At 38.7% G+C, this 25,832-nt stretch overlaps 2 protein-coding genes across 3 annotated transcripts; both read right to left on the bottom strand.

Moving 5' to 3' along the window:
- Window positions 1-693: 693 nt before the first annotated feature.
- Window positions 694-2,487, bottom strand: LOC146459715 (uncharacterized). The gene is made up of 2 exons (XM_085089205.1): window positions 2,317-2,487; window positions 694-1,382 (listed from the first exon to the last, which is right to left on the bottom strand). Exons 1-2 carry the CDS (start codon window positions 2,369-2,371, stop codon window positions 931-933), a joined length of 507 nt encoding a protein of 168 aa, XP_084945331.1. The 5' UTR covers window positions 2,372-2,487; the 3' UTR covers window positions 694-930.
- A 1,998-nt stretch (window positions 2,488-4,485) lies between these two features.
- On the bottom strand, window positions 4,486-25,702 carry LOC146459714 (renin receptor-like). Of its 2 annotated transcripts, none has more exons than XM_085089169.1 (17): window positions 25,601-25,702; window positions 25,127-25,182; window positions 19,129-19,263; window positions 17,347-17,434; window positions 16,154-16,203; window positions 15,419-15,547; window positions 13,479-13,607; window positions 12,883-12,919; window positions 11,635-11,717; window positions 11,484-11,537; window positions 9,989-10,060; window positions 9,466-9,543; window positions 8,545-8,615; window positions 6,745-6,871; window positions 6,204-6,275; window positions 5,712-5,768; window positions 4,486-5,186 (listed from the first exon to the last, which is right to left on the bottom strand). In XM_085089169.1, the coding sequence occupies exons 1-17, from the start codon at window positions 25,650-25,652 to the stop codon at window positions 4,986-4,988; spliced, it is 1,491 nt and encodes a 496-aa protein (XP_084945295.1). In that variant the 5' UTR covers window positions 25,653-25,702; the 3' UTR covers window positions 4,486-4,985. The 2 variants fall into 2 exon arrangements, with proteins under 2 accessions (XP_084945295.1, XP_084945296.1); XM_085089170.1 differs by having other exon boundaries at window positions 19,129-19,260; window positions 25,601-25,693.
- Window positions 25,703-25,832: the final 130 nt, after the last annotated feature.

Below are 25,832 nucleotides of genomic sequence, written 5' to 3'. Positions count from 1 at the left end.
CTGGTGTTTTGACCATGGTTACGCCTTAGTCTTGAAGCGTTTCTTTGACGGGAGGGGTGGGGTGAGAAGAGTGGTCGAAATAGAACATAGCCGATGGTGACCTCTAACAAATTTGACACTGATGAATGGTCTACTGAAGTATCGATTAAGTGTTATCAATGCAAACATCGAAACATTAACGGTCTTGTGCCTTGTCAAAAGGAAACTGGTTTCGAGAAGTACAAGCGACTGTATGGGGAGGCTTCACACGAAAGAGGTACCTTTTCAAGGCAGAAAGTATATAAAGGAAAACGATTTTAGAAGCTGAAGTATAGAAGAGGGCGGGGAAGCAGAGCCATTTAGGTATTTTAAAGGGCCCTTCAAAAATATCTGGAACAGACAAGCCGTAAAAACTTGAAGTGTTTCTACTCTAGGTATGCGAAAGGTACATCATTTTCTCTGGGAGAAATACCAAAGGGTTTTCTTTTCTGTCTGGCAACAGCGTAAGGGCTTTGACTTCCGGGCGGATGTTAAGCATCTCCCGGGGGGATTATAACGACATAAAATTTTTCCATTACCAAGCACTCCGTTATATTTGGTTTCACTGTACTACGGAGACTACTCTAGGCAAAGCGGTAGAGTTCCGTTGATTAAAAATCAAGCGTAAATTGACTGCTTCCTTGACGGTTAAGAGCGCTCACGACTTGAGACGCCTTTCAAATTGAACGTTTATTATTATCTCATCGCTAAAACTTGTACTCACTATACCCTCCGCAAGTTGATCTTGTTTATCACGAGTAACTTTGTCTACGGACTATAAACTGTGAAATTCTAATAAACGATGATTGTTCTAATACGTCACAATACAAAAAAAAAAAAAAATTAACATGGCTTTGAGCCTAGTGATGTTGATCAATACAAACTAAACAAATAAAGGTAACAAGCTAGTGTTCATGCCATGATCCCTTTACACACCAAGAAACAAGCAAGAAAGGCCCCAAACATGTACAGGCCCTTGATCAATGGGAACTTGGATGATCCTGACTGTGTTGTTTTGCCAATTGCTTCAATTGCAGGCGACGATATAGGCGAACGTGTAGGCGGTGTAGGCCCTTCTCCCTTGTTACAGAGATCTTTCTCACAGCAAGATTTACATACAACTGTTCCTCTTTCGTCGGGCTTTGAACACTTCTTCTCCGAACATTCACGCTCGGCAACACAGGCTCGTCTAAAGGTAGTCACAGAGCCGTCCTCGAGAACTGTTTTAACGATGATGCAGCGATTTTCATTAGAACTACAGTTGACGACCGCGTCATTTCCCAGTCCAGAAGAGTTAAATGCGCACTCTTGGAGAGCATCGGATGTGTCTTCACTAACGCACCTGTAACACTGCAGACAAGAAACTGAAAATAAAAACGAGACATAACTTTTTCAGTTAAAAGAACGTTTTCGGTATCCGCCAGTTTTAATTTTGTCATCGCGGTTCAGTGTTACAAATCTGTAGATGGTTTATAACAACTATACTGACATGGCATAGGCTTTTCTGTGACCCTCGTTTCGTGGCAGTTCCGCAGCAAATGTGGAATGAAAGCAAACAAAAAATCGCGAATTTAAAAAGGAAAAAAATTTGCACCCCTTACCCAGAAGACATAAATCAAGTTCAGTTAGCTACCGGTCTCGCTTATCCGTAGGAGTTTAGGCATATGCCAACTGTGTCGTATACAATGATATGCATCGTATTATTGATATTTTAGGCCACCTCAGTGGCCAATCTTTATGATCTATATATGGTAGATTAAACAGTGAAAGAATATTTCCACTTTGGATTCAAATGTGCTTAACACATGTCTGGTGACTAAACTGAAGAAATTTCCCTGCAAAGCTAAGCCATCGCGTCAAAATGGCGGTGAGGATATCATAAGGAAATTAAACTGTTTAATTTTATCTCAACTTCAACTATAGCGACTGCCATATTGGAGAACCGTTTCTTCTTTTTTGCCGTTATTTTTATCTCCATGTACTTAAGTTTGCATAGATATTGTTGTGGATTCCAACCATCCTCCTCCCCGTAAACTCAACCAAGACAGTTGCCTGTTCATAACATGAAGAGAGAAGTTAATTGATCCTGCTTGCAACCTATACTATAGGATCGCCTTCTCAGCTAAGATAATTCTAGTGTTCTTGGGTCATCCTAGCAACCCGCCCTTGATCACAAAACTGCACTCAATTCAGTTTGTTTCGATTCGTCTGTTTTGTTACCTAACTAGCACTTATCACGAAAAGAATGATTCCGATTCAGTAGCAACGAACGCTTGCTATAGAACAATGAGACAATACCTGCAGTCAGACATGAAGCAATTATCAGCAGGCTTGCTAGTGTTGCTGTGGCCATCAGTAACTGTGCAAGGTTGATAAGTTTTAGTGCCGAATAAAGAGCCGTCCGCCACCCAAGCGACAGGAACAACAAATGAACTGCAAATTAAAGTAGGGCATTTTTTCACAACCTGTTTTTTTTTTTTTGGTGCACTATTGACACCGTCGACAGATTCCCGCCGACTGATAATAAAGTTCTAATAAACCGCATTTGACATTACTACCGAGTTCAACATTTTGATGTTTATCTTTGATTGGTTTAATTGGAGTTTCGTGGAAGAATGTACCCTAAATATCTCCCTTATCTAATGTCAAGTATCTTTTGCTGCCTGAGTACGAGTAACATGCATAGAATGCCTACAGAGTACTGTAATTGTCTCTTGGGTCAGGAGAAAGATTGGAACTTGAAGTATACAGGCTATAAGCCACAGGCATTGAAGAAAACGTGCCAGAAAGCGTCCAGTCGTGTTTTGACCTTCCTTTACATTTGTCTGTATTTTTTTCCCGCGAACTATTTTTACAGACAAATGTATGGAAAGTTCAAAACTCGACTGGACGCTTTCTGGCACAGCTTCATCCCTCTAATTTTTTTTCTTGAAATCCTTTTCCTAGTGCCAAAAGTTTCCAATTTAGGAATTTTTCAGAAGCGATGCTTTACTTAAATTATTTGACATCGGATTTCCATACAAACACTGTTATTTCAAGCGTGTTTGCCTACTCGTCAAAATGGCGTCGAAAACCGTGATAAGGCCTATTGCAAATTAAAGTATGGCATTTTTTCACAGTTCTTTTTTTTTGGTGGGGAGGGGGGAGGGGGGGGGGCACTATTGACACCGTCAGATTCCCGCCGACAGATAATAAAGTTCTCATAAACCGCACTGGACATTACTATCGCGTTCAACATTTCGATGTTTATCTTTGATTGGTTTAAGTAGAGTTTCGTGTAAGAATGTATCCTAAAGACCTGCGTTATCTAATGTGAAGTGTCTTTTGGAGCCTCAGTAACATTCCTGGTAACATGCATAGAATGCTTACAGAGAACTTAAGTCTTTAATTGTCTCTTGGGTCAGGAGCAAGATTGGAACTTGAGTACGCAGGCTATAAGCCATAGGCATTGAAGAAAACTATGTAGGAAAATAACGCTATTTGTTAAAATGGTTTAATTAAAGTCAATTTTCAAAGTGAAAAATAATTTAGAATTTTCAAGAAAATTTACGGGAAGAAAAAGCAAATAAAATTGAGTTTGGGGTTATCGTACAGTTGAACCCCGGGGATACAATCACAAGGACCAGCCATCGTTCGTTATTTGGCTTTGGTCCGAGAATTTGAAAGATGTTTTGGAGGGTGGAGGGGGGGGGGGGGGAATAAAAGAAGGAAGACCACACGATTGTTTCTAACTGGGGGTCGGAGGGAGAGTGCTTCGGTCATACCACGTTTGACGACCGAGGAAATCAAATACAAAATGCGACATGGTGCATATACGTAACTGTTGCATTTGAATGTGTGTCCCAAGACTGAACAAAAGAGAAGTACAAATCTCTTTCACGACAACATTGTTCCACTATTCACTGCCCCTTGATGTACGCTGGTAATTGTTTTTTTTTTTTAAGGAGGCACAAATTACCAAGCTGTACGTAACGAAACATGTATGGTGAATAAGTTTGGGGGAAGGGGCGGGGGGAGGGGGAAGGGGGGAGGAGAGAGGGGGTGCACCAGCTTTGAAACAGCCGGTTGTCCTGAGGCAATAAACAATAAATACGAAGGATATTTACGTAAATAAAAAAAAAAATAAAAATAATAATAATAATAATAAATAAATAAAATAAATAAATATTCTATCGCCGTTAATTCAAAGACATCATGACAGAAGAGCAACGTTTCCTGTAAAGAGTTTTCTTGTGTCTAAGCTATAAACTACTACCTTGAGAGAAAAAGGAGAAGGAGAAATAAGCTGTCTTGAATTCTAAACTATGTACTAACCTCAAACAAACAAACAAACACACACAAAAAGCCTAATAAGGTGGAAGGAGGGGAGGGGAGCGGGCAGTCGTTCAAGGCGGCCGTAGGCGATTTCCATAAGCGACTCAAAAGGGTACATAATAACTGCCTGTCTAGAGCAAATACAACAACAAATTTAAACCAACAGAAAAAAAAAAATGAATTTATTATGAAATTCTTTACATTCTTAGTAACATCTTAAGAGACATGGGAAATTTGCCTGCCTCAAACGATACGACGCAACAAAAAGAAACCATTTGCACTCAGTTTAACCCTTTAACCCCTAATATCAAGCAACAAATTCTCCTATCTTGTCCCCATACTTTTCTTATAAAGGTACTAAGAAGAAGTTATTAAAATATCAAGAAAATTCTCAGGACCTCAGGGGTTGAATGAGCATTGATAATAGAAGGAGAAATTTGATGTTGATCACTGTTAGGGCTTAAAGGGTTAACAAAACCACAACTAAAAAATCCGTTGCCATTTCATTGGATCCAACAGCTGGATTAAAATCGACCAATCGAACTTAATGCAATGAGATCACTGCACGGTAATTGACTCGTTCACGTTCAGTCAAAACATCAATCAGTTTTAATTCTATAATTATCAAACGTCCTGTGATTAAACCCGGTGAGTCAATCTGTCTTAATTCTTTGACTCGTCATGCGATAAATGATGCTGTCACGCCCCGGGTCCATGTACCACATGACCAAACACACAACATAGATTGACAAGACCAACACTACCAAGAGCCAAAGCCAGATGTTGAATATTATGGGATAGTCTTCGGAATATTCAGCTCCCAGGTTCGCCTTGCTCAAGTCAGGTTGCTCAGCCTTGAAAACAACCGAAAAAAGTAAGCAATCGGTCATGGTATTCAACAACTGAGGCGGGACTCTAAAGACATGTAAATTCCAACTAACATGCAAACAGTATATCCATAATATCCGCAAAAATTTCAAATCTGCAGATAGAAGCCAAGGATTTCAAGACCCCAAGCTTAGAGGCAAAGCTTTGCCAGAAAGCCATCAGTCGGTGTTGTTAACTCTCCATACACTTAACAGAAAAATACCGACAGTGAAGGATGAATACATTAGGAAAAACTTATACAAGGTCCACAATTTCAATTTTCAAAGAGTAACAGTGTACTATATTTATACCCCCCCCCCCCCCTTCCCCGATAAATTTGGCAGGAACAACCTTGAATAGTTCCGTTGAAATAATCGGCACTTGTTTTTAACAGCCCAGCATTAATTCAGAAGATCCATTTGAGCACCATGAATCAATGCTCTCAATGATGTTACTTGCTACACACTGAGATTAATTAAGAGAATTTAGCTTATGAACCAGTGCGTTCCTACCTTGAGACCCGCTGCAGCAGGAGCAGCGCGCCGTGCCCTGTGCCTTCCACAGGTTACCTACGCGAAAGAAAAGAGGAAAGAGTATAAAGATGAGAACAAGCGACGATAACGAATTCACCAACACTACACAAACCCGCAGCATATAACGATAAAAGCATGATGAATTCACAGCTAGAGTCTTATATTCCGGTTAAGTATGAATATAAGGCTAAGCATTGCTTTTATCACATTCAAGTCTTTTCAACCCAATGATTTAACAATTACTGAATGGCGAAAATCAACACGGCGCCATCCCCGATCCTCTTGAATAATGATGATATGATGATGATAATGATGATGATGATGATGATGATGATGATGATGGTGATGATGATGATGATGATGATGATGATGATGCTGATGATGATGCTGATGATGATGGTACCAGCCACTGACAATTTAACGGACGAAAGAGGCTTATGCAAATCAAACAAATGAATTAGAAACACACACCTGTAACGGAGACTGCACGGAGAGCAGCTTATTCTGTAATGACTCGCACAAAGATTGCTTTACTGCATCTTCCTGTTAGGAATAATGCAAATAAAAAATTTATCACCTATGAAAAGTACTCCCATTCACGCTCGGCCAACTGTAGTCTTATCCCAAAAACTCACATCGTTCTTTCTTCCCCAGCAACAAGGAAAATAAAGCACTCTACTCTAATTTCGTGAGAAAAAAAAGGCGAAATTTGACATAATGCGTTGAATTACAGAGATCTGGTGAAGACTATAAGCAGTGCATGTCGCGAATTGAAAATAATTGTTCCAATTTAGTATTATTACTTTTTATTTTGTAAACTAGTGTAAAATGCTTTAAATCTGTTACTACGTAAAGTTTTTGCATGTCTGTATTTGTAAGTTCTCGTTAGTTTTTTAAAGTATTCCTGTATTCGTCTTGTTCCGCCTCGATTAGTTTTGTAACTATTTGCGGGACAAACCATTTATTCTTTTGTCTTTCAAATAAATTGTTGTTGTTGTTGTTAAAAACTTACCAGGTCCTCCCTAAGGGTGATTGCAGGCAGATGATCATGGAACATATCCAGTGACTGTGCTGACAAGTAGGGCTGCATATCTTGGTAAACAACATGCATCTCTTGTGGATACTTGGAGTGCAGATCACTATAGAAGGGAACAACCGTATGCCAGTAAATGAAACCGTTTTCCTGTTTTACTCTATCAGAACCACCTTGTACAAGTAATAAAACAGTACCACAGGAAAATACTGCTCAGTAGCTTTCATTTGAATGGTCACACTTTAGACGTTTTAACAAAAAGTATAACCATCTTGGACAGCATAATAAACAGCACCACGAGAAAATACTGCTCAGTAGCTTTCATTTGAATGGCCACACTGTAAGAATTCATCCCCACACTCAACAGTTAGAACCACCTCGTACAGCTTAATAAACAGCACCACAGGAAAGTACTGCTCAGTAGCTTTCATTTGAACGGTCGCACTTTAGGATTTCATCCACAGACTCAAAAGTTAGAAACAACTTGTACACCATAATAAACACCACAGGAAAGTACTGCTCAGTAGCTGTCATTTGAATAGTCACACGAATTTCATCCACAGACTCCAAATCCTTTCTACCTTTTATATCACTCTCCACACAGACTGTCCAGGGTGCCATTCGCAGACATAAAAGTTAGACCCACCATCCACCACGTCAAGCAAAATAAACCAGTAGCACAAAAGGTGATTTATTTTTTTAACATCTTTAACACAGAAACGAAATTCTCAATACCTTTTACTGTATTTGAATCATCAAAATTAACGATTCGTACCATCGGTACAAGCTTTATAAGCCTTATTCAAGAACCGACATTCTTTCCTATTCTTTTTGGTATAGGTTGATTGACACATGGAACAATCTCCACCTTTCATTAGTTCATTGTAATTTAGTGTATAGTTTTAAAGCTCTATGAAAGTCAGTTTTGCTGGTGACTCATTTTTCTTCAGATTTAATACGTTATGCTTTTGATTAGTGAAACATCAACTCCTTATATTGCTTGAGTATTTTATTGTATATGTATTCAATTTTAGATAGTCTTTTTATTGTTATGTAATTTCAGGGGTACAGCTTAATATGGTGATTTAGTTCCTCTTTGTTGTAACCCGTTTAAAGTTTTTATTTGATAAGCAAGCTATAATCCACGCTACAAAGACTTACTTGGTAAAGCTCACTGGGTATTGGGAAAGCAAGTAATATGTCAAACACGAGACGCAGTGTTTCATCACATATCAAACACCGAGAAGTGAGTTGAAAATACGACGCGTAGTGGCGTATTTTTGACGAACTTCGAGGTTTTTGATACTGTGATGAAACACTGTGACGAGTGTTTGACATAACTTCTCAAACGAACTGATTTTGAAGGGGAAATTAAAGACGCAAAAACGAGGAGTTTTTCATCAGATTTCCAAACACGTTACGGTGCATGATTTCCTTTGTCTTTGGTTGTTGAATTATTAATGAGTTTGAGAAGTAATATATCAAACACGAGACACAGTGTTTCATCACATATCAAACACCGAGAAGTGAGTTGAAAATACGACGCGTAGCGGAGTATTTTTGACGAACTTCGAGGTTTTTGATATTGTAATGAAACACTGTGACGAGTGTTTGATACAACTTCTCAAAAAAAACCTATTTTGAAGGAGAAATTAAGGATGCAAAAGCGAGGAGTTTTTCATCAGATATCCAAACACGTCACGGTGCATGATTTCCTTTGTCTTTGGCTTTTGAATTATTAATGAGTTTGAGAAGATTTGTTCAAGACTTTTAACTTACCCATTCCACTGCAAACACAGTACTTCTACGAGGACGTTCCCGTTGTACAAGTCAGTGAACTTCTTTACGATCTAACAAGAAAATAAACGGGCAATAAGTTACACAAGTACTTGCTTAGTTGTGGTAAGGGGATGGGAGCTTATCAAAAGAGAATTTAAACTGGACGATATATAGTAAGAGTTCGAGGCTACAAACACAACAGGATCGTTTGTCTTCTTAGGGAACTGAACAACCACGTTGGGAACACTAAGGAAGACATCACCCAAAAAGAAAAGTCAAGTGATTACTCCAACTCGTTCATATTGCGTAAATGTGGGTGAAGAATCCAGGAATTGAATTCGTAGCGACTGCACTTAGGTTCATAAAGAGGAACGAAGATTCATCACCTCAAATTTGGCCTTATGTAGAGGCATTGTTTTGTATCGTTCTCATTACTGTTGCCGTCGTGCTTGCCAAAGGTCCCTGTTAAGGACGGTGCCTACTTTTGTTACTGCGCATACTTTTTGCGCATCTCGAGATACTCGGATTTCCTATGGGTGGTGACCACTAATACAGGGATATTCTTGCGCGGTTTAAAACTATGCGGAGAAAGCAGAACTTAGCATGTGCTCTTGGTATGATATCCAAAACAAAAAAATTGGTGTAGCCATGCATTTTTCAGAGATAATAAGGCTTCAGTTTGGAAAAAAGTAAAAAGTAAAAAGTAAAACAAAGACAAAGAAACGCCATACATTGCTTTGTATTTTTCTGTTTTTTAGAATAATTGTTGCTTAATTATCTCTAAAAAATGCGTGGTTGCCCCCATTTTTTTTTATTTCAATAGCCCTTGCTAAGATCTGCTTTCCCCGCACAGTCGTAAACCGCACAAAAATACTTCTTTATTGGTAGACACAGTTCTTAAAGTGGTTGAAAATAGTTTACCGTGGGAATGATTTCTTGCAGAAAATGAATTGCTCCCTCAGCTTGTAGGGACTCGTCACCATAACGACGACGAAGGGCCTAGACAAACATTAAACAAATAAAGTAAACAAACAGCTTGGCAAACAAAGAAACAGACAAATTAGAAAACAATCTTATAATTAAGACGAAGCTGCTTGAGTTTTGAACTCGGCTGCAAAGAGAGATCTGGATACTCTTGGACTGGACTTTTTTTAATGCAGAATAGAAAAAGAAAAAGGAAAAGAAAAAAGAAAAACGAAAACAACAACAACAACACCAACAATCTTCACAGAGGAGAGCAACAAATAGCTTGTCAAACAAAGAGTAGAAAACTTAGAAAACAATCTTACAATTAAGACGAAGCTGTTTGAGTTTTGAACTCGGCTGCAAAGGGAGATCTAGGAACTCTTGGACTGAACTTTTTTTAATGCGAAAAAAAAAAAAAAAAGAAAAGAAAAAAAAAAAAAAGAAAAAGAAAAACGACAACAACAACAACAATACCAACCTTCAGAGAGGAAAAGCTCAGGGTAAAAATATCTGGAACTCCGTCTTGGACAAGACTAGGGTCCGAGTTGAGCTGAAGAGAGGGAAAGAGAGCGAATGGTATAAAAACACATCGTCGAATGGTATATATTGATTAAATCTTTGCAACATTCTTGACAACTATCCGGGTCATAAGCCCATTTCGCTAATGTTGCAAGCGCAATTTACAACCAGAAACGCCAGCACACGCACAAGGATCAAAACATGTTTTGATCTTTGCAGTAGCGTTTACGCTAACCAGCGTTGTTATTTTATGCTACACCCTCGCAAAAATGCCTTTGAAGAATGGTTTTCACACAAACATAAGCGAAAGCATAACCTCAAAGCTAAGAGGCCATATCATAGTTAACAAAAGGCAATGGTTATGAAGCCAGACACACTTCTTTGTTACACGTTTTTGTTGGTATGTTTGGCCTTGACCGTGCACAAACCACAATAGATTTTGAAATATGTTGGAGCAACTGACCAATAGTAACGTTCCTGTTAAGGGAAAGTTTGAGCACGTTACTCCGCTCTCAACTGATCTGGACTGGCTCCCCATCAAACAGCGTATCGTCTTCAAAATCTTACTAACTACACACAAGGCACTAACAGGTCTCGCATCTGATTACACTGTATTACCGATCTCTACGATCCTCTAATCAGTTGTTGTTAAAAGTTCTAAGTACAAACACCGTCTGACTCTCGTTTGGCGACCGTACATTCAGCGTTGCTACGCCTAAACTGTGGAATTCTGCTCCATACGAAATCAGACCTGCCGATAACCTAAACCAATTTAAATCTAATCTCAAAACCTTGACCCTGTCATTGCACCCTTTTATTGTTATTGTTTTCTGATTTCTAGTTAGTAACTTTATAGTTCGCTATTTCTTGTTAAGGGTTTTAGAGCCTTGCATAGAGCGCTATATAAATGATTTATTAGTATTATTAGTATTCAGATATTCAACTGATTGTGCAGGGTCGCAGCCCTGCCAACATAAATTGCAGCACCATTGTTGTCATGGCAGGGTTTCATAACCAATTCCTCAATTAACGATGTCCATGCAAAGACTTTGAAAGGCAATGACAAGGCAATGATAAGGATCAAAACAATTTGTTTGGTCGAAGGATTTCCCCATTTTGGAGAAACAAAACATAAAAATAAAAATAAGTGAATGCACGAACATTAAACAAAGCAGGGCGACCTGCACTATTTGCAACGTCTTACATGGTTGTTCAAGAAGACAAAATAACGAACAACCGAACAATGCTCCCAACCCTAAAAAAACAATACAGCTGCAGGTTATCAGGGTCCAGCAAAAACACAGTTTTTGAAGGTTGCAGGTCTACTTAACAAAACGTTTGTTCAGTTTTCGTTCAAGAATTCACCACAAATCGCTTTCGCGTTATTCAAAAGATAGAGAAACGATACACTGCCCACGAAGCAGACAGTAGAAGGGAAGACATGCTTTACTTACTTTTTCCAGTATTTGTAGAATAGCGTCGACTTCAGCAAAGAGCAGGAAATCCTCCTAAAGTAAAAACAAAGGCATAACCGTGAATGAGAAATAAACGCCAAAGTACAGAGTTTTCACTGACAACACATTCATCTTTTATCGCCATTTTCACCTTCTTCTCCATGTTGAAGACAGCGTTTCCTTTGCCAGGGATGGAGACGGTGAATTCTTTCGTGCTTGGGGCAAACTTCACGCCTGGTGATAAAAGAAAACGAAGGCCGCGAACTGACTGAGTGCCAAAGTTTTCGCACTTCACGTAAACCCTGTGCGTTACTTAGTTTTGTCACGCAAAATCCTTTTCAGTATGAGTTATAACACGTTTAGCGTGACAAAGAAAGGAGTGGTTTGGGGAGAAAGAAAGTAAGATATCTTGATGCGTGCGTTGGGTGTCCTTCCACCAGAAGATATCCAGCGTATCACGCTTTCAATGAATCGTTCGTGACAGAAAGCAAGGCACTATTTTTTACAGTCTGCACACACCTAAGTCGATAGACGCCTTGGAAAAGCCGAACTCAACTCAGAACGGAGCGCATTTGTACTTCTGTACATGTATAAAACTCGTGTTTTTATTTGAACGTTCAAACCAAAGATATTTTCGTGCGACGTTTTAACGCAATCCCGAGCTTCCGACCTTTTTAATTTGGACAGAATTCAATATACCTCGACACAGCAAAAGTACAGTGTTTGACATTTCAAGCCCCTACGGTGACCAGGAACCAATTTCTCCCTACAATATGTTAAGATGTCTAAGAATTAACGAAATGATCACCTTATGTGCGACCACGAACCTCTATGTGCGACCACCTCTCAATAAGCGACCACCTCCCATAAGCGACCACCTATCCAAAACACCAAATTTTTACCAGTCAAAGCCCTATAGTTGGAACCTATTGTAAACGACCACCTCTCGTAAGCGACCGCGTCCACTGAACCTCTTGTGAGCGACCACTTGACTCATGGTCTGATCTCCATGTTCGCTGTATGTACCACGCTACTCAGAATTTACGAGGAACTTTTAGTTCCAACTTTGCACTGCTCATATTATAACTAGGAAAAATAATGTATGCAATAAACTCTCTTCGAATAAGTAGGTGTGTAAGACCTGTTCCCGGAAGAGAGTCCCTACGGTTCAACCCTCGTAAGCGACCACTAGATCTTGGCATTTGGGTGGTCGCTAACGAGAGTTCCGACTGTATTAGTAAACATAGACTAGAGGACCACGCTAATCGGCAGTCCCGACACAAACAAATTTCAAATTTGTCTGCATGAAAGACATAAAGCAACTAACACGTTCTTCTAACGCGATTACTCTTGTTCTAATGCTGGGAGCCCTGTAAAACAGTTTCAAACCAGAACCTACCTTTTCCAAAATCGGCTTTTTCCAACCTTTTTATAACCTAAATCGTGGAGGAAACTTCATTAGCGGCGCATTAGATAAACGCTTCAATTTTCCGTTTCTCACACAAACCCAAAAAATCCTAAAATCCTAAAATGTGACCAGACTAAAGTTCTTCCCTGCGAGTCGGATTATTTTAAGGTATCTTACTATACAATTTCTTTAGCGATACGAACTTTGTTATTTCATGAATAAAATCCTAAAGTGTGACCATTCAAATGAAAGCTACTGTGCAGTACTTTCCTGTGGTGTTGCTTATTTTGCTGTACAAGGTGGTTCTAACTTTTTAGTCAGTTGGTGAAATCCTAAACTGTGACCATTCAAATGAAAGCTACTGAGCAGTACTTTCCTGTGGCGCTGTTTATTATGCTGTACAAGGTGGTTCTAACTTTTTAGTCTGCGGATGAAATCCTAAAGTGTGACCATTCAAATGAAAGCTACTGAGCAGTACTTTCCTGTGGTAATGATTGCATTCTTGTAGAAAATAGAACTTAACAACCATTTTAGTGGTTTGAACCGGCCATGGGTCACTGTTGAGTGAGCATTGGTAAAAGCCTTACCTCTTCTTTAGTACTGGACCAGTCCGTTAGTCCCTGCACTTCACCATCGACTTGTGTAAACTTGTCCTCTGCCTGATTCCAGAACAACGTGTGGCTGTTGGTACCAGCAGCATGGCCGGCAGCTGCCAACTAGGAAAACAAAACGGGAGACACTTCTATGATTTGTCGAATAAAATGTACGCCAATATAATTTAGGATTCTGGAGGGTAGTCAAAGACAGGCTGTTACACTCTACGTCACGCGTGACAAGTATTTTTGAAATTTGAACGGAGGTTTGAAATTTACATGTCAGTTTTCAACATCGCCGGCGAGATGCCAGAGTTCCTGTAGAAATTACCCTAGTTTATTGCTGGTATAAAGCTATGAATTTTTCTTTACATTACAGCATTAAGTATTTCAAAACTAGCAATCATTTCCCAAGTATTTTTAATTTTTTTTGTTCAGTTAATGCGTCTTTTTCGGGAAGATTTCTCAAGATTCCATTCAAATGCCAGACATTACAAAACGGAATACGCCATTTCCGAGTTGCTGTGAACCACACTATGAAAGCAAAGCTAAGTGCAAAACTTTTCATATGAAAATTAGTTTTGTTTGCATATGAATGAAAACTAATTTTCATAACAAAAATTTTGCACTTAACCTCGCTTTCATCATGAGGTTCAAAGCAACGCGGAAATGGTCTATTCGAATGTCCATTTCATTCTCGGAAAAAAAACTGATCACGCGTGACGTGGACTGACTGTAAATTATGTATATATAAATAATAGCCTCTATTTGGCGCGAAATTATGCTCAGATATTTGTCCGCGGACATTTTCTGTTCCCAGAAGCGAACAGTTTGAGGCGAAGCTCGAGGAAAACTGTGAGCTTCGAGGAGCACATAATGTGCAAGGACAAATATCTGGGCATATTTTTAAAGCCAAATGGAGGCTATTGTGGTTATTATCCTTCAAATATTTTTCGCAACATGTAGCAACAAGCTTGAGTATTTGAACATTTCGTTTAACAACAGTTTACCGTCAAAAAAGTTAAGAGCGTATATTGTTTCTTCTGTCACAAAAGCAAACCGTTTTCCTATCTTGACATTAAATTTTAATTGTCAACTTGACCGCCTTGAAGTTTTTGAAATTGGGGAATATCACTTGGGGAACATCATCGGATATTCCCCAGTTTTAGCTGGGGTATATTCGGTCACGTGAGGCGTTTAGACCAATCGCGCGCGAGCGAAAATATTTGATGGATTATAACGCAGGATATCTGTTGACTACGGACGACGAATATTTAGTGCACCATGAACATATTTGAGCAGTGTTACAATGGGTTGAATAGTTCACATACTATGGACTACACTCGGCCGAAAAAATATATATTACCGACCAACTTTATGATTCATGGAATCAAACCATTCACAATGTTATCGTAATATTGGGGGTAAACTGCTACCACAATTTATTGCATTCTTGTCAAACTTCATTTCTATACCTCACTCCTTTATGGTACTCAGTGTCGACGTTTTTACGTGAACGATATCGAAGAAACAAGAAACGCTTTTAACTTAAAACCACACACCATTTTCGAAAATCCAACATTTACTTTCACCAGAAAAGTTACTTCAAATTTTTAAAACGTTTAACTGATTAAACCTTCATTTTCGAGAGATCAAACTCACATTTGCAAAAATCAGACGCACAGTTTTGCAAAGCCCCCTGGCATTATAAAAAACCTAACTTTGTTCTTCGACTATTTATTGTTTTACTGCTTTCGAAATCATCGCAATTCACCATACAGTATTCATGGCTGTTGCAGCTGTGAACTTGGATTGTTCCCTTAATGTAACGCTTAATTCTCAAAACAAGCATGGATAAATATAAGGTGATTAGTAAAGAGAATTCAGGTTTTGAGCTTAGCACGGCAAAGGCGTCTAAATTTAAAAAGTCTTACCAGCTCACTTCCAGAAACGGAGACTGTTAAACTCTTGCCACCAAAAATACTTGTCACGCGCGTCGGCAGGTTTTCTTGCGTGACACTGGATGTTGACAGAATTCCAGCTAAACTTGAAGCACCTTCGGACTGAAATCGTGACATTAAGATGTTAGAGGGCTTAAAATTTAACGATTAATTTGAACTGCGCAGATCCTTGCCTAGCACTGCCCTGTGAATAGACTCTAGTGTTCTGGTTTCGTATTAGGGTCTTACTGCAAAACTACATACGAGTAGTGACAAGATTTCTTGGTAGCAAAGCGGCCATCACTTGGCCGCTAGCACTAGAAACTCGTGGGAAATTCCCATAAGGGTATCTCTCAAAATGATAGACTTGGTCTGATCACAAGTATAAATTCTTAACTACAAGCAGAATTTGCTGAGACAGTGTTTAACTTACTCCGCTTACTGTGTATGACCAAAACCACCATATCGTCGAACGTTATTAAAATACCTTTAAAAACTGCACACGAACCTTGACTAAATCATTCATCTATTTCAAAACTAGAAAACGTATGTTATCGCGTTACAGTTATTTGACTTCATAAATCAATGCTGTCATTTCGCCCACATTTGTCAGGTTGAACAACGACATTTGGTCAATACCTTTCTAATCGAAAAGCTCTCACGGACTTATTGTTATCGATAGACCGACTAACAGTGAGATGTAGGCATATAGTAATGCAATCTACTCACCTCCGTGACAGGATACGACGCTGCCCTCCCTGCTACGTCAAAGTTGTCATCTGAAACACAGCCACAGAAAGTCACACTTCAGTTATTTTATTGGAGGCCAACATCGAGATCAAAAGAAAAGCAAATCTGACGGTCATTTATTCCGAACCTTTTCTTCTAGACTGAACAAAATACCAAATGATATTGTCAATATGTATGGCATTCAAAAACCGTTGAGAGGGTCAAGGGGTATTAAAACCTCAAGAAATCCTCGTTCCTTTTCGGAAAAATTCCGTTCGACCTCGGAAGTGGTCAGGCGCTCTTTAGGCCAGGTTTTGAAATCTTCGGAGGTAGTTTGGTCAACATCGTAAGCACTCCGGTGATCTTCGGGAGACATCGTTTAATCCCAAAATCGTGAGTAATGTACCGCTAACTTCAATACCATGAAAACAGAACAAGTACTGTTTGGATTAGCTATACTACTCGACCAATTAGAGTTCTCATTTGGGTAATTTTGTTAAGTGTAGTACACGGGGGAGAGTGTTAATGTTTTTGTAGTGCACATTAAAAGAGAGTGACCTCAATATATTAATAGGGAGGTTAAGCAACGACGACGGCGACGGCAACGAGAACCCCCCTAAACAATAGGTTTAATGAGCAAAAACAATCTCTCTGCACGTCCGTTTTACATTTTCGTACATTTCTTTGCCGTCCTCTGCAAAACAACAACGTGAAATGAGCACATTTAAGGTTTTGTGGAGAACGTGAACGCACGACGGTGAATTTTTCATTTTCTTTCTTAACTTGTACGCCACTCCTGCCAATTTGGTTCCGGATAGTTCGCCATTTTTTTTAAAGTTGAGCGAGTTGAAACAATCGCGAAGTAGCACAAATGAAATAAAGATATATTTTCGGGTGACGTTTTCGTTGCCGTTGCCGTTGTCGTTGCTTAAAGGGCCCTAGTCAGCCTCCGTCATTTTCGATGCCATCGAAATTATTGATATTGCATGGCGAAGCGAAATCTTATCCCTTTACTGTAAGTTGTGTTCCTGAAAGTATGTTTCGTTATCTTTAGTAGTTTCACAGTGATTTCGTTCATTTCGACACGCTGTGAATTAAATATAATAGCCAAACTCTCAAAGCTGTGGCTGTCTAGGGCCCTTTAAGCTCCCTACAGTGGCTAAACTAAAACGGCCAGAAAAAATAACCATTACCTTTCGTGATGCCTTCAACAGTTATCAACACATTAGCTTTAGGGCGCCGGAAAACGTCTCCTGCTAACAATCCTGCCCAGTTCAGCTCCTAATGAAACGTTAACCAAGGTTATATTGATACGAGGCCTTAAGAAAAGCTTTTACAGCGTAACACAATTGCATGAGCAATAGAGCGGTTGTCAATCGAGTAAACGGAGCCAACGTTATACTCTGGCCAATCACAACAGTTCAAACAGCACTACCAACTAATCAGAACTCAAAGCAAACTCGCGTAACCAACGTAAAGCGCGGGAAAGCGCATGCAAGCAAGTCAGGTTGGTTTTAGTTTTGCTTCTCATGGGTTGAGAAAGTGGCGCGAGTTTTCCCAACCAATCACAGCGCACGGTAAAGCAAAGACCAAAGCAAACGCGAATTACTTTCGGCATTTGACAACCACTCTATCCATATTAAAATGAGAAACAACAAATACACTTTTATCCGGTTTACAAAGTAAACTAAAAGATTGCTATCTACAGGTACATCATCGCCGAAGTCGAGATGTTACTGTGTATAGCGTCTTTTTGCACTTATGGTTTTGAAAATGCATCCAGCGAACTTTACGGCTGCCCTTAAACGGGAACATAAAAAGCAATGACAAAAGACCTGTTTTTTGGGAAATATGAAATCTCTTCGAAAACAGAGTTAGAAAAAAAAAAGATATTTGTGAGTATTAGTGGCTTTGTAAGGGATAAATAGCGTGATTGTGTACTGAAATGTTTCTTATGATCTCGAAACTGGTCTCTTGCGACGACGTTCATGAGCTCGTCACACAATCCTTCTTCAAAGGAAAACGAATGCGTGACAGGATCTCCATAACGTCAAATCACAGAAGTCAACACAAGTGCTTTGTCTACTACGATGACAAGATAAACAAACAAACAAACAAACAAACAAACAAACAAAACAAAAACAACAACTAAGAACAAACAAAATAAAAAACAAAGCACGCACTACTCAACATTTGCTACACCTATTAGCGACCGTTGTTCAACAAATGTTATACAGTACACTACGCCATGTTGAATACTGAAGTAGGGCAATATACATAGGTCAAACTTTACTTAAAACAAATGGATCCACGCTCTACTGAACGACAAACGAAAACATCAAGGAACTAATCATCGCATTAATAAGTCATTGAACAAGTAAAAACATCATTCAAACAGCATTTGTTGAGTAACAAATTAAGCTGACAGTGTCACGAGGCTGATTTTGCTGGTGTTTTGCCAACATGATTCACAAATTTTGAGTATGTATTTTTCTCTGAGAGCAAAACGCTCAGATAACACCAATAGTGTTTTCTAGTGTGCTATTGAACGAAGAAAAAGCCGTACGCCCGGTTCAAACTTCGGACTTTACATTTGCCAAACCTAACGCACATCAACAAGAACAATAACGCTTGCTCATGAATTAACAAAAAGGTTCGGCGCACGTAGAGTTCAGCGTTTGAACCGGGAGTTAAATACTAAATAAGTCTTCAGCGATATTTTGCATGACACAGCGGCAGAACTCGCAAACGTTGGCCAAACTTTTTCAACATGCATTCATTTGCATCGTGACCATTCGCAGTCAAAGCCAATTTGAAAGTTTCAGTGCACTAGTAAAAGATCGTTTTCTAAAAACAAAATTGGACTTTTATTTTTTAGGCCTCAATCATGTGTGACCCTTGGATTTCAAACTGTTACTAAAAATAGAAGGCTCCCTTTAAGCTAAGGTTCCATATGTAGAGTTACTCTGGCGTACCTTTGTGGAGGAAAATCCCAGTGCAAGGGCTAAAACATTGGAAATTTCATCCGAAGCAATGGCACCAGCGTTGGGCAGGAATGTTACGGAGCTCGGGCTATGAGCAACAATCAACTTGGAAGCATCTGATTTCTGCTGAAAACAATAATCATTCAGATGTTCAACTCAGGCAACCAGCCAACTCATAAAATAAATAAAGTTTTACACACTGCTGAGAAAAAAGAAATTCTGGCAGTGATGCAGACCAATTAACTGAAACGCCACCAGTATAGCACACAGCTTATTCAAAATAACAGCATCCGGCTTCTCTACTTTTCAAGCGAGGAATGAGTAGTTGCCTCTTCAACAATGAACATTACGTTCGGTTTTAAACGTCATCGTTCTATCTATCTCGTAAATTTTAAGTTTGGGATGAGAAACATTTAATGTTATCTCTAGCCAAACTTTTAAACAAGGTTTATTTGCGCATTCTTTCTGTAAGTTCCTTTAGGACATTTTTTTTTTGACAATCAAAGACCACGCTATGCCGCCACATGCAGGAATTCAGTAGTTCTTCCAACTGGTAGCTTAGCATTTTGCATAATTTGTATTTTGAATTAATACAGAAATTAAAAATTCATCAGTGAAGTATTTATTTTTTCAGTTTTCCGAAAGTGAAGTTGTGAATTTAAGAAGGGACTCTCAGACAGAAACAATAACATTTGAAAACTCTGCTTTGATATTTATAAACCATTATACTGCTGTGAAAAACTGGTAAAATAATAAATAAACTGTTAACTTCAGAAGTGAAAATGTTTTGAAATTATATATCTGAATGTAAAAATAGCCACAGTCATAACAACAACCGAGTGACAAACATGCTGTGCTGTAAAATAAATAACGGATGGAGACGAACACTCTGCCATACTGTCGATCCTTGTAGCCATACTGGGCACAAATATATGTTTACAAAGCACATGATGTGCAATACTGCTTGCAATGTCAGAACAGTATGAAAATTTACCTTTATTCATTCAGTTACCAAGTATGAGGCACATGAATGTCAACTTTTGAAAATCCAGTCAGTATATCAACTGAATGTAGTGTCTCTTTTTCAACGCAGGTACAGCACTGTTTGAACTCAGTCAAAACTATGTTGATACCAACTTCACAAAATGGTTCTGATCACAACGCCAGTTTTAATTCAATTAAACACTGTTTTAGAATTAAATGGGGGTAAATATCACTCATGAAACGTTCGACTGTGCTGGTAAATTGGTTTGATTCCAATTACACTGCAACCATGACATCCTTTAAAATTGATAAATACAGTGTACAGCTGTATAACTGTGAAGCATTTGGACTTAGGAAAAAAAAAAAAAAACGCGTCATAAACTAAACTTAAAGTGATGAGTAGTAGAGATACTTTAGATCGAATTTTAAGAAAGCACAGTGAAGCAAGATGTAGTATGTGGTTAACTGGTACTTTACTAGTTAATATTGAGTTTAAAAGTAGCCACCTTTAATAGCTGAGATCTCAAGCATTAAACAAAGTTGATGGCAACAAGAATCAGATCTTGAAATGTTGTTGGTATTCTATGTTGTGCGTACTTTAATTATAACTATTATAAAGTGATCATTGCTTTAAAGGAGATTTCAATTGTTGTTACAGTCCACTTACTGTAAAATGGACACCCACATGATGAAATCTGACTGTCCAACTGAGGAAAATGTTTAGTTTGGAGGACCGAAAAACGGCTGAGAAAACAGTTTGTCTGTGTGTCTTAGAGATGAAGGCATCTGTGCTTGAGAGATGGGAAGCATATAGCTTATGTAGGTACATAGGGCATGATACTACATGTATAAGAAAAGTAAGTCACAAATGTGTGGCAGGAACTGACATGGTGTGTACACCATTTGTATTTAGAGTCCAATTCAAAGAGAGATTAACTAAAAGAAAGAAGGAGAACTCAAAGCAAGCTTTGAGAAGTGTGTTTAAAATGGAATGGAAGTAAAGGGCTGAACTGAAGCAGGGACCAACAAAGACATCCATCTTAGAGATGTGTCTGTCCAAAAAGAGTGTCATACAGGACTGGGGAGTGACTGGCAAAGTCACTTTGCTTCCATTTATCTTCTGGAACAGTCTTCCTTGTAACTTAAGGGAAGCAGAGTCCCTTGGGCAATTTAAACGATTACTCAAAGAACTGTAAGGCACGGCATTCGTGGAAAGCAGCTTTTTCTTTTTATTTAAATATTTTTATTACATTAGTAAGGCATTTTTAAAGCTGACAAATTTTGTACCGTGGATAAATAAAGATTATCATATCATATCATATCATATCATTTAGGAGATAATAATGAAGGACTGGCAATGAGAGGAATTGATGCCTTTCTTGACTTAGAGAGGTGTCTACAGACTACTTGATATTTATCTTCATTGGTTCAAGATTATGGTGATGCATCTTGAACAAAGGAAAATATAAATTGAAAATTTTGAAACTAAAAACAAAATGAAACCACAGCATAATTATATTGTAACTGGAAAAAAAAACTGAAGCATAGCAGTATCTGACATTACATACTGTAGATCTATATTTAAATCAGAGGCATCTCCCTTAAGGGTGATTTACACAGTACGACTTTGTTGCATGCGACAAGCTTACGACAGGCCTACAACATGAATTGTTTCGTATAAATCAAACCTACAACTCGCTTATAACTGTCGTGTGCGTCACAAAAAATGTTAAAATCCTACAAAAATTGTAGGTATAGGCAATGTTGAATAACGAGAGTTGTGTGCGACTTTTTGCATGACGCGAGCAGCGCGCGCTCTAGAAATCGCATGCGACAGTCATAAACAAAAGTTGTACTGTCTAAATCGGCCTTTAAAGGGCACTCTCCTTAAAATGGCAAGAAGGATTTGTTCAGAGTCTCTGCTCCATAATTAATAATTGATGTACACTGTTAGAGTTTATCTGGAAATGATTATTCATAGGAACAAATAAAAATGATTGATCAATGCTGTTGCCAGCAAAAAATTTCAAGTAGCCCACAAGGCCAAAAGCCGAGAAGTTAGGAGCCCAACATGTAAAGTGTCGGTGCCCAAAGCATTTTCTAGGGCACCCCAGACTGCAGGGCTCATGTTAGGCAGCAACCTTGATTGATTGGTTGATTACTTGAATGATGGTGCATGATCAAAAGGTGTCTGACTTAAAAGGAGATATAATGGGCAAAGGGCTGAGGTATGATGGTAACCAACACTAAATATCTCCAATGTCTAGTCCCAGAAAATATCCATACTCCCCCATGGAAGATTGTTTTGTTGTTTTGCACCCCCCCCCCCCCTGAGATATTCCAGTTTAGCTTCCTACTTGGCTTTTAAGACCCCCCCCCCCCTCCCCTGGGAATTTCTGATGACCTTCCATGGGGTGGGTATGGATTTTTTCCGGAACTGCAATATAGGAAAGTGTCTTCTTTTAAGAGAGATTGTGACTGCATGACAACAGTCCACACTACATGTCTGTGTAAGTGAGGTGCCCTGATCTTGTTAAAAGGAAACAAAGGATAGGGTTTAAGCAATGCACAACTTGATATGGGAGGTGGCCTATCTGTGATACTTATGTGAAAGAGATGTCCATTTTGAGGGAGGTAACATATAGTGCGATGCGCCTTACTGTGGCCAACCAAAAAAGATTTTTTACAAGTTAGCCAGTCAGGACATCTTCCTCCTTGTTCATAAAATACAAAATGACATGTTTTCAATAATTCATTATTGAAAACATGTCCTGATTGGCTAACTTGTAAAAAAAAGTTTGTTGGGTGGCCAGGGTAATGCGCGTCGCACTGTAAGACGCATTCTTAGTATTTTTTCTTAACAACAGACTCTTATTAAGACACAATACTTAAGATCCACTTTAACTTCGGAGGGCTTTAATTGAATATGGCTCCAGGTCTTGTAGTGTTTCAATGCATTTATGATGTGATGCACAAACTAAAACTAACCTCATTGCATGAGTCTGGTATAAGTTCCTTAATGAAGTTTCAAGATGGACAATTTTAATACTGCAACTTTGTTTTGTATTTGAGTGAGTCATTAACAAGTAGGTGAACATAAAAATATAGCTTTTCTTTTTCTGTGGCCTATCATTGACAAGCAAATGACTTATTGGAACTGTCAGTAGCTCTCTGCGTAGAAACTCAAAATGAGAGAAAAACTCCTTTAACAAGTTCAATGTCCTTAGGGAAATGACACTGGAGGAACAACTGAAAACCAAACCAAGCATAAAAAGTACTTCTTTCGCATGAAAAAGTGATACAGGTGTCATTAACTGTGTTGTAGTAGGAGCTGTAGTCTAATGGTTAGTGCGTTGGATTCTGGATCAAACTGTCCACGTTTGAGGCCTCACCCGAAATCCCGGTCTCTACGAACTTCTTCCTCGGCCACAATTACATTCTCCCTCGTGTTAGAACTGAACATTTTAAGAGAACTTTTATAAATAGGTTCTTTTGATCACCAGAGTTTTTATTTTTATTTTGTAAACCTCCCACGTTTGTTGCAGGTAATGTTTTTGTAACATGTATCATTTATTGTTACTAAAGACTTCTTCTACTAAAAATTATTGTGTTGTATGCTTGGGCACTCACTAAGGGGGGAGGGGGGTGGGTAAGGTAGCAATACTCCTAGCCATTTCATACTCCAGAAACCCTGGGATAAGCTCTGGAAAAGTAGGCCAATAGGTTTGTGAACGTTGTACATGAAGTGCATCTAGTAGCTCTACCTCAGTGTAGGTTCCTTTATAGGGACAAAGGGATGAAGTAGGGCATGCGGTACAGGTGCCAAATGATATATAGGCTAACACAGGCTAAATGAATATCTGGTTTATCAACAGAGTTGGTAAATTGCTCACCATAAAGAGATTCGAGTGCTGCTGTTTTGAATGTTTACACTTCATCAGAGCAGTCTAAGGAAGGGCTAACGTGTGAAATGTCAGCATTTGAATCTCTTTACAGTAGCCAATTTACCTTTACTTATCAACTCTGTCGATAAACCAAACATTCGTTTCTACTCCCCACCAATGCAGCACCACATTTTCTTTAGAAAGAAACCCCTTTATCCCTTTGGTATAAACTCAAACTGGTATGTCTTGTCACGTTATCACACAAAAACCAACAACCTAACAAACTCATACAGGAGTGAAAGTAAAACTATAGACAGCAGGAATGGTACACTACACTTACTCCGCAGTATTGGTGGTACATTATGCATAATTATATACAGCCATGTTACTAAAGGAGAGGTGGTCATGGATAGCAGTTTCACCCTTGTTAGGGTTCATCAACATAACATGGATCCTACGCAATGAGCCAAACTGCTTTCATCAAATCATTCTATTTTAACAACTACCATTGGTTTCCAATTGAGGCACTGTATTCATGTTTAATCTCAGAGTGTTACCTATGCATTGCACTGTTCCCAATAATGGTCATTTATTGGAGCGCAAAACACCTTTTACACATGTAGTGATGGATGATCACTATTTTTACATGCATTCTATAATAATATTATGTGACATGCAAATACATGTTTTATTCTCTCAATGTCATTCTTGAACAAATGTACTGGTATGTCACTACTATGACAATCATTCCATTTTTCACGTAAGCTGTATTCATATGTTGTAAAGTAGGAGTGGGAAAAAGTGAATCAATAGCTTTGGAGAGTGTAGGCATTGATAATTAATCAATCAAACGTAAAATAAAATGACAGTAATGTCGAAAGCCGTGAGAGGAGGCCAATTATAGCCTCAAGACTGATGCGATGGTCGCCAAAATTGAATTTTAATGCTTCGTTGACCAACTGTAAATTTGTGAGACGTGAAGGTCAAATCGAACTATTAAAACATTGTAAAATGACACAGATATGATGGCCCCAACTTAGCGTATAGTCAACTCGTCGTTCACCGCCCGATATCTGAGAACTATTCAACGAACCACGCTAACACGACGAGAATCAACCTACCTTTTCGGCCTCTTTGATGACTAAGCTTTCCTTTGTATTACTCAGTAAACTTGAAGCTACAGATATTAAACAGAAAACAACTATATTAGAAAGTGCAATGTATGATAAACACATCATGATCAAAATCGAACGTGGATGACGGTAAGCAAGCACTTCAAATTCTACAGTTGTCGCCAAAGGCAAACAACTTAAATTCACAAATAATTTATGATGAAACAGTTCCTTATGGTATAATCTAGTTTCTGCTTAAGAAATGGTTGTCGAATACGTCACAAATCGCAGGCTTGGACATACAGTGTTTGTATCATTCTTGATTTTAAACCAAGTGAGATGAAATCAACAACGGAGTAGAATTTCGCGATGTCTTGAGTCATAGAAAAGGCAAGTTATAATACTATAAACGCTTAGTCTGATAGAAGAATTATTAGTGAATATTTTGAGTGTAAATTTATCACTCTGAGTTCAAGCCTTTACCTGTTGAAACGAAGAGAAGACACAAACATAGTACGATCCCCCGTTCCGCCATCTTGCGATCGGTCACGAGATTTCAGAACTGCGGGCTCAATGATGATGTAAATAGAATTTATTTTTTAACGGCGAAGATTGTTAACCACTTTTATGGTATTTTGCCACTCTAGGAGGATCTTATGATTGTTAATTTACTTTATTATAAGTAAAAAGATGTCTTAAGTGCAGAGTAATGCTT

The sequence above is a fragment of the Pavona decussata genome, unplaced genomic scaffold (genome assembly GCF_977016875.1).
Source record: "Pavona decussata unplaced genomic scaffold, jaPavDecu1.1 SCAFFOLD_217, whole genome shotgun sequence".
Lineage (NCBI taxonomy): Eukaryota > Metazoa > Cnidaria > Anthozoa > Scleractinia > Agariciidae > Pavona > Pavona decussata.
Note: the sequence above shows the minus strand (reverse complement) of the source record. Positions and strands in the feature narration are given on the sequence as shown.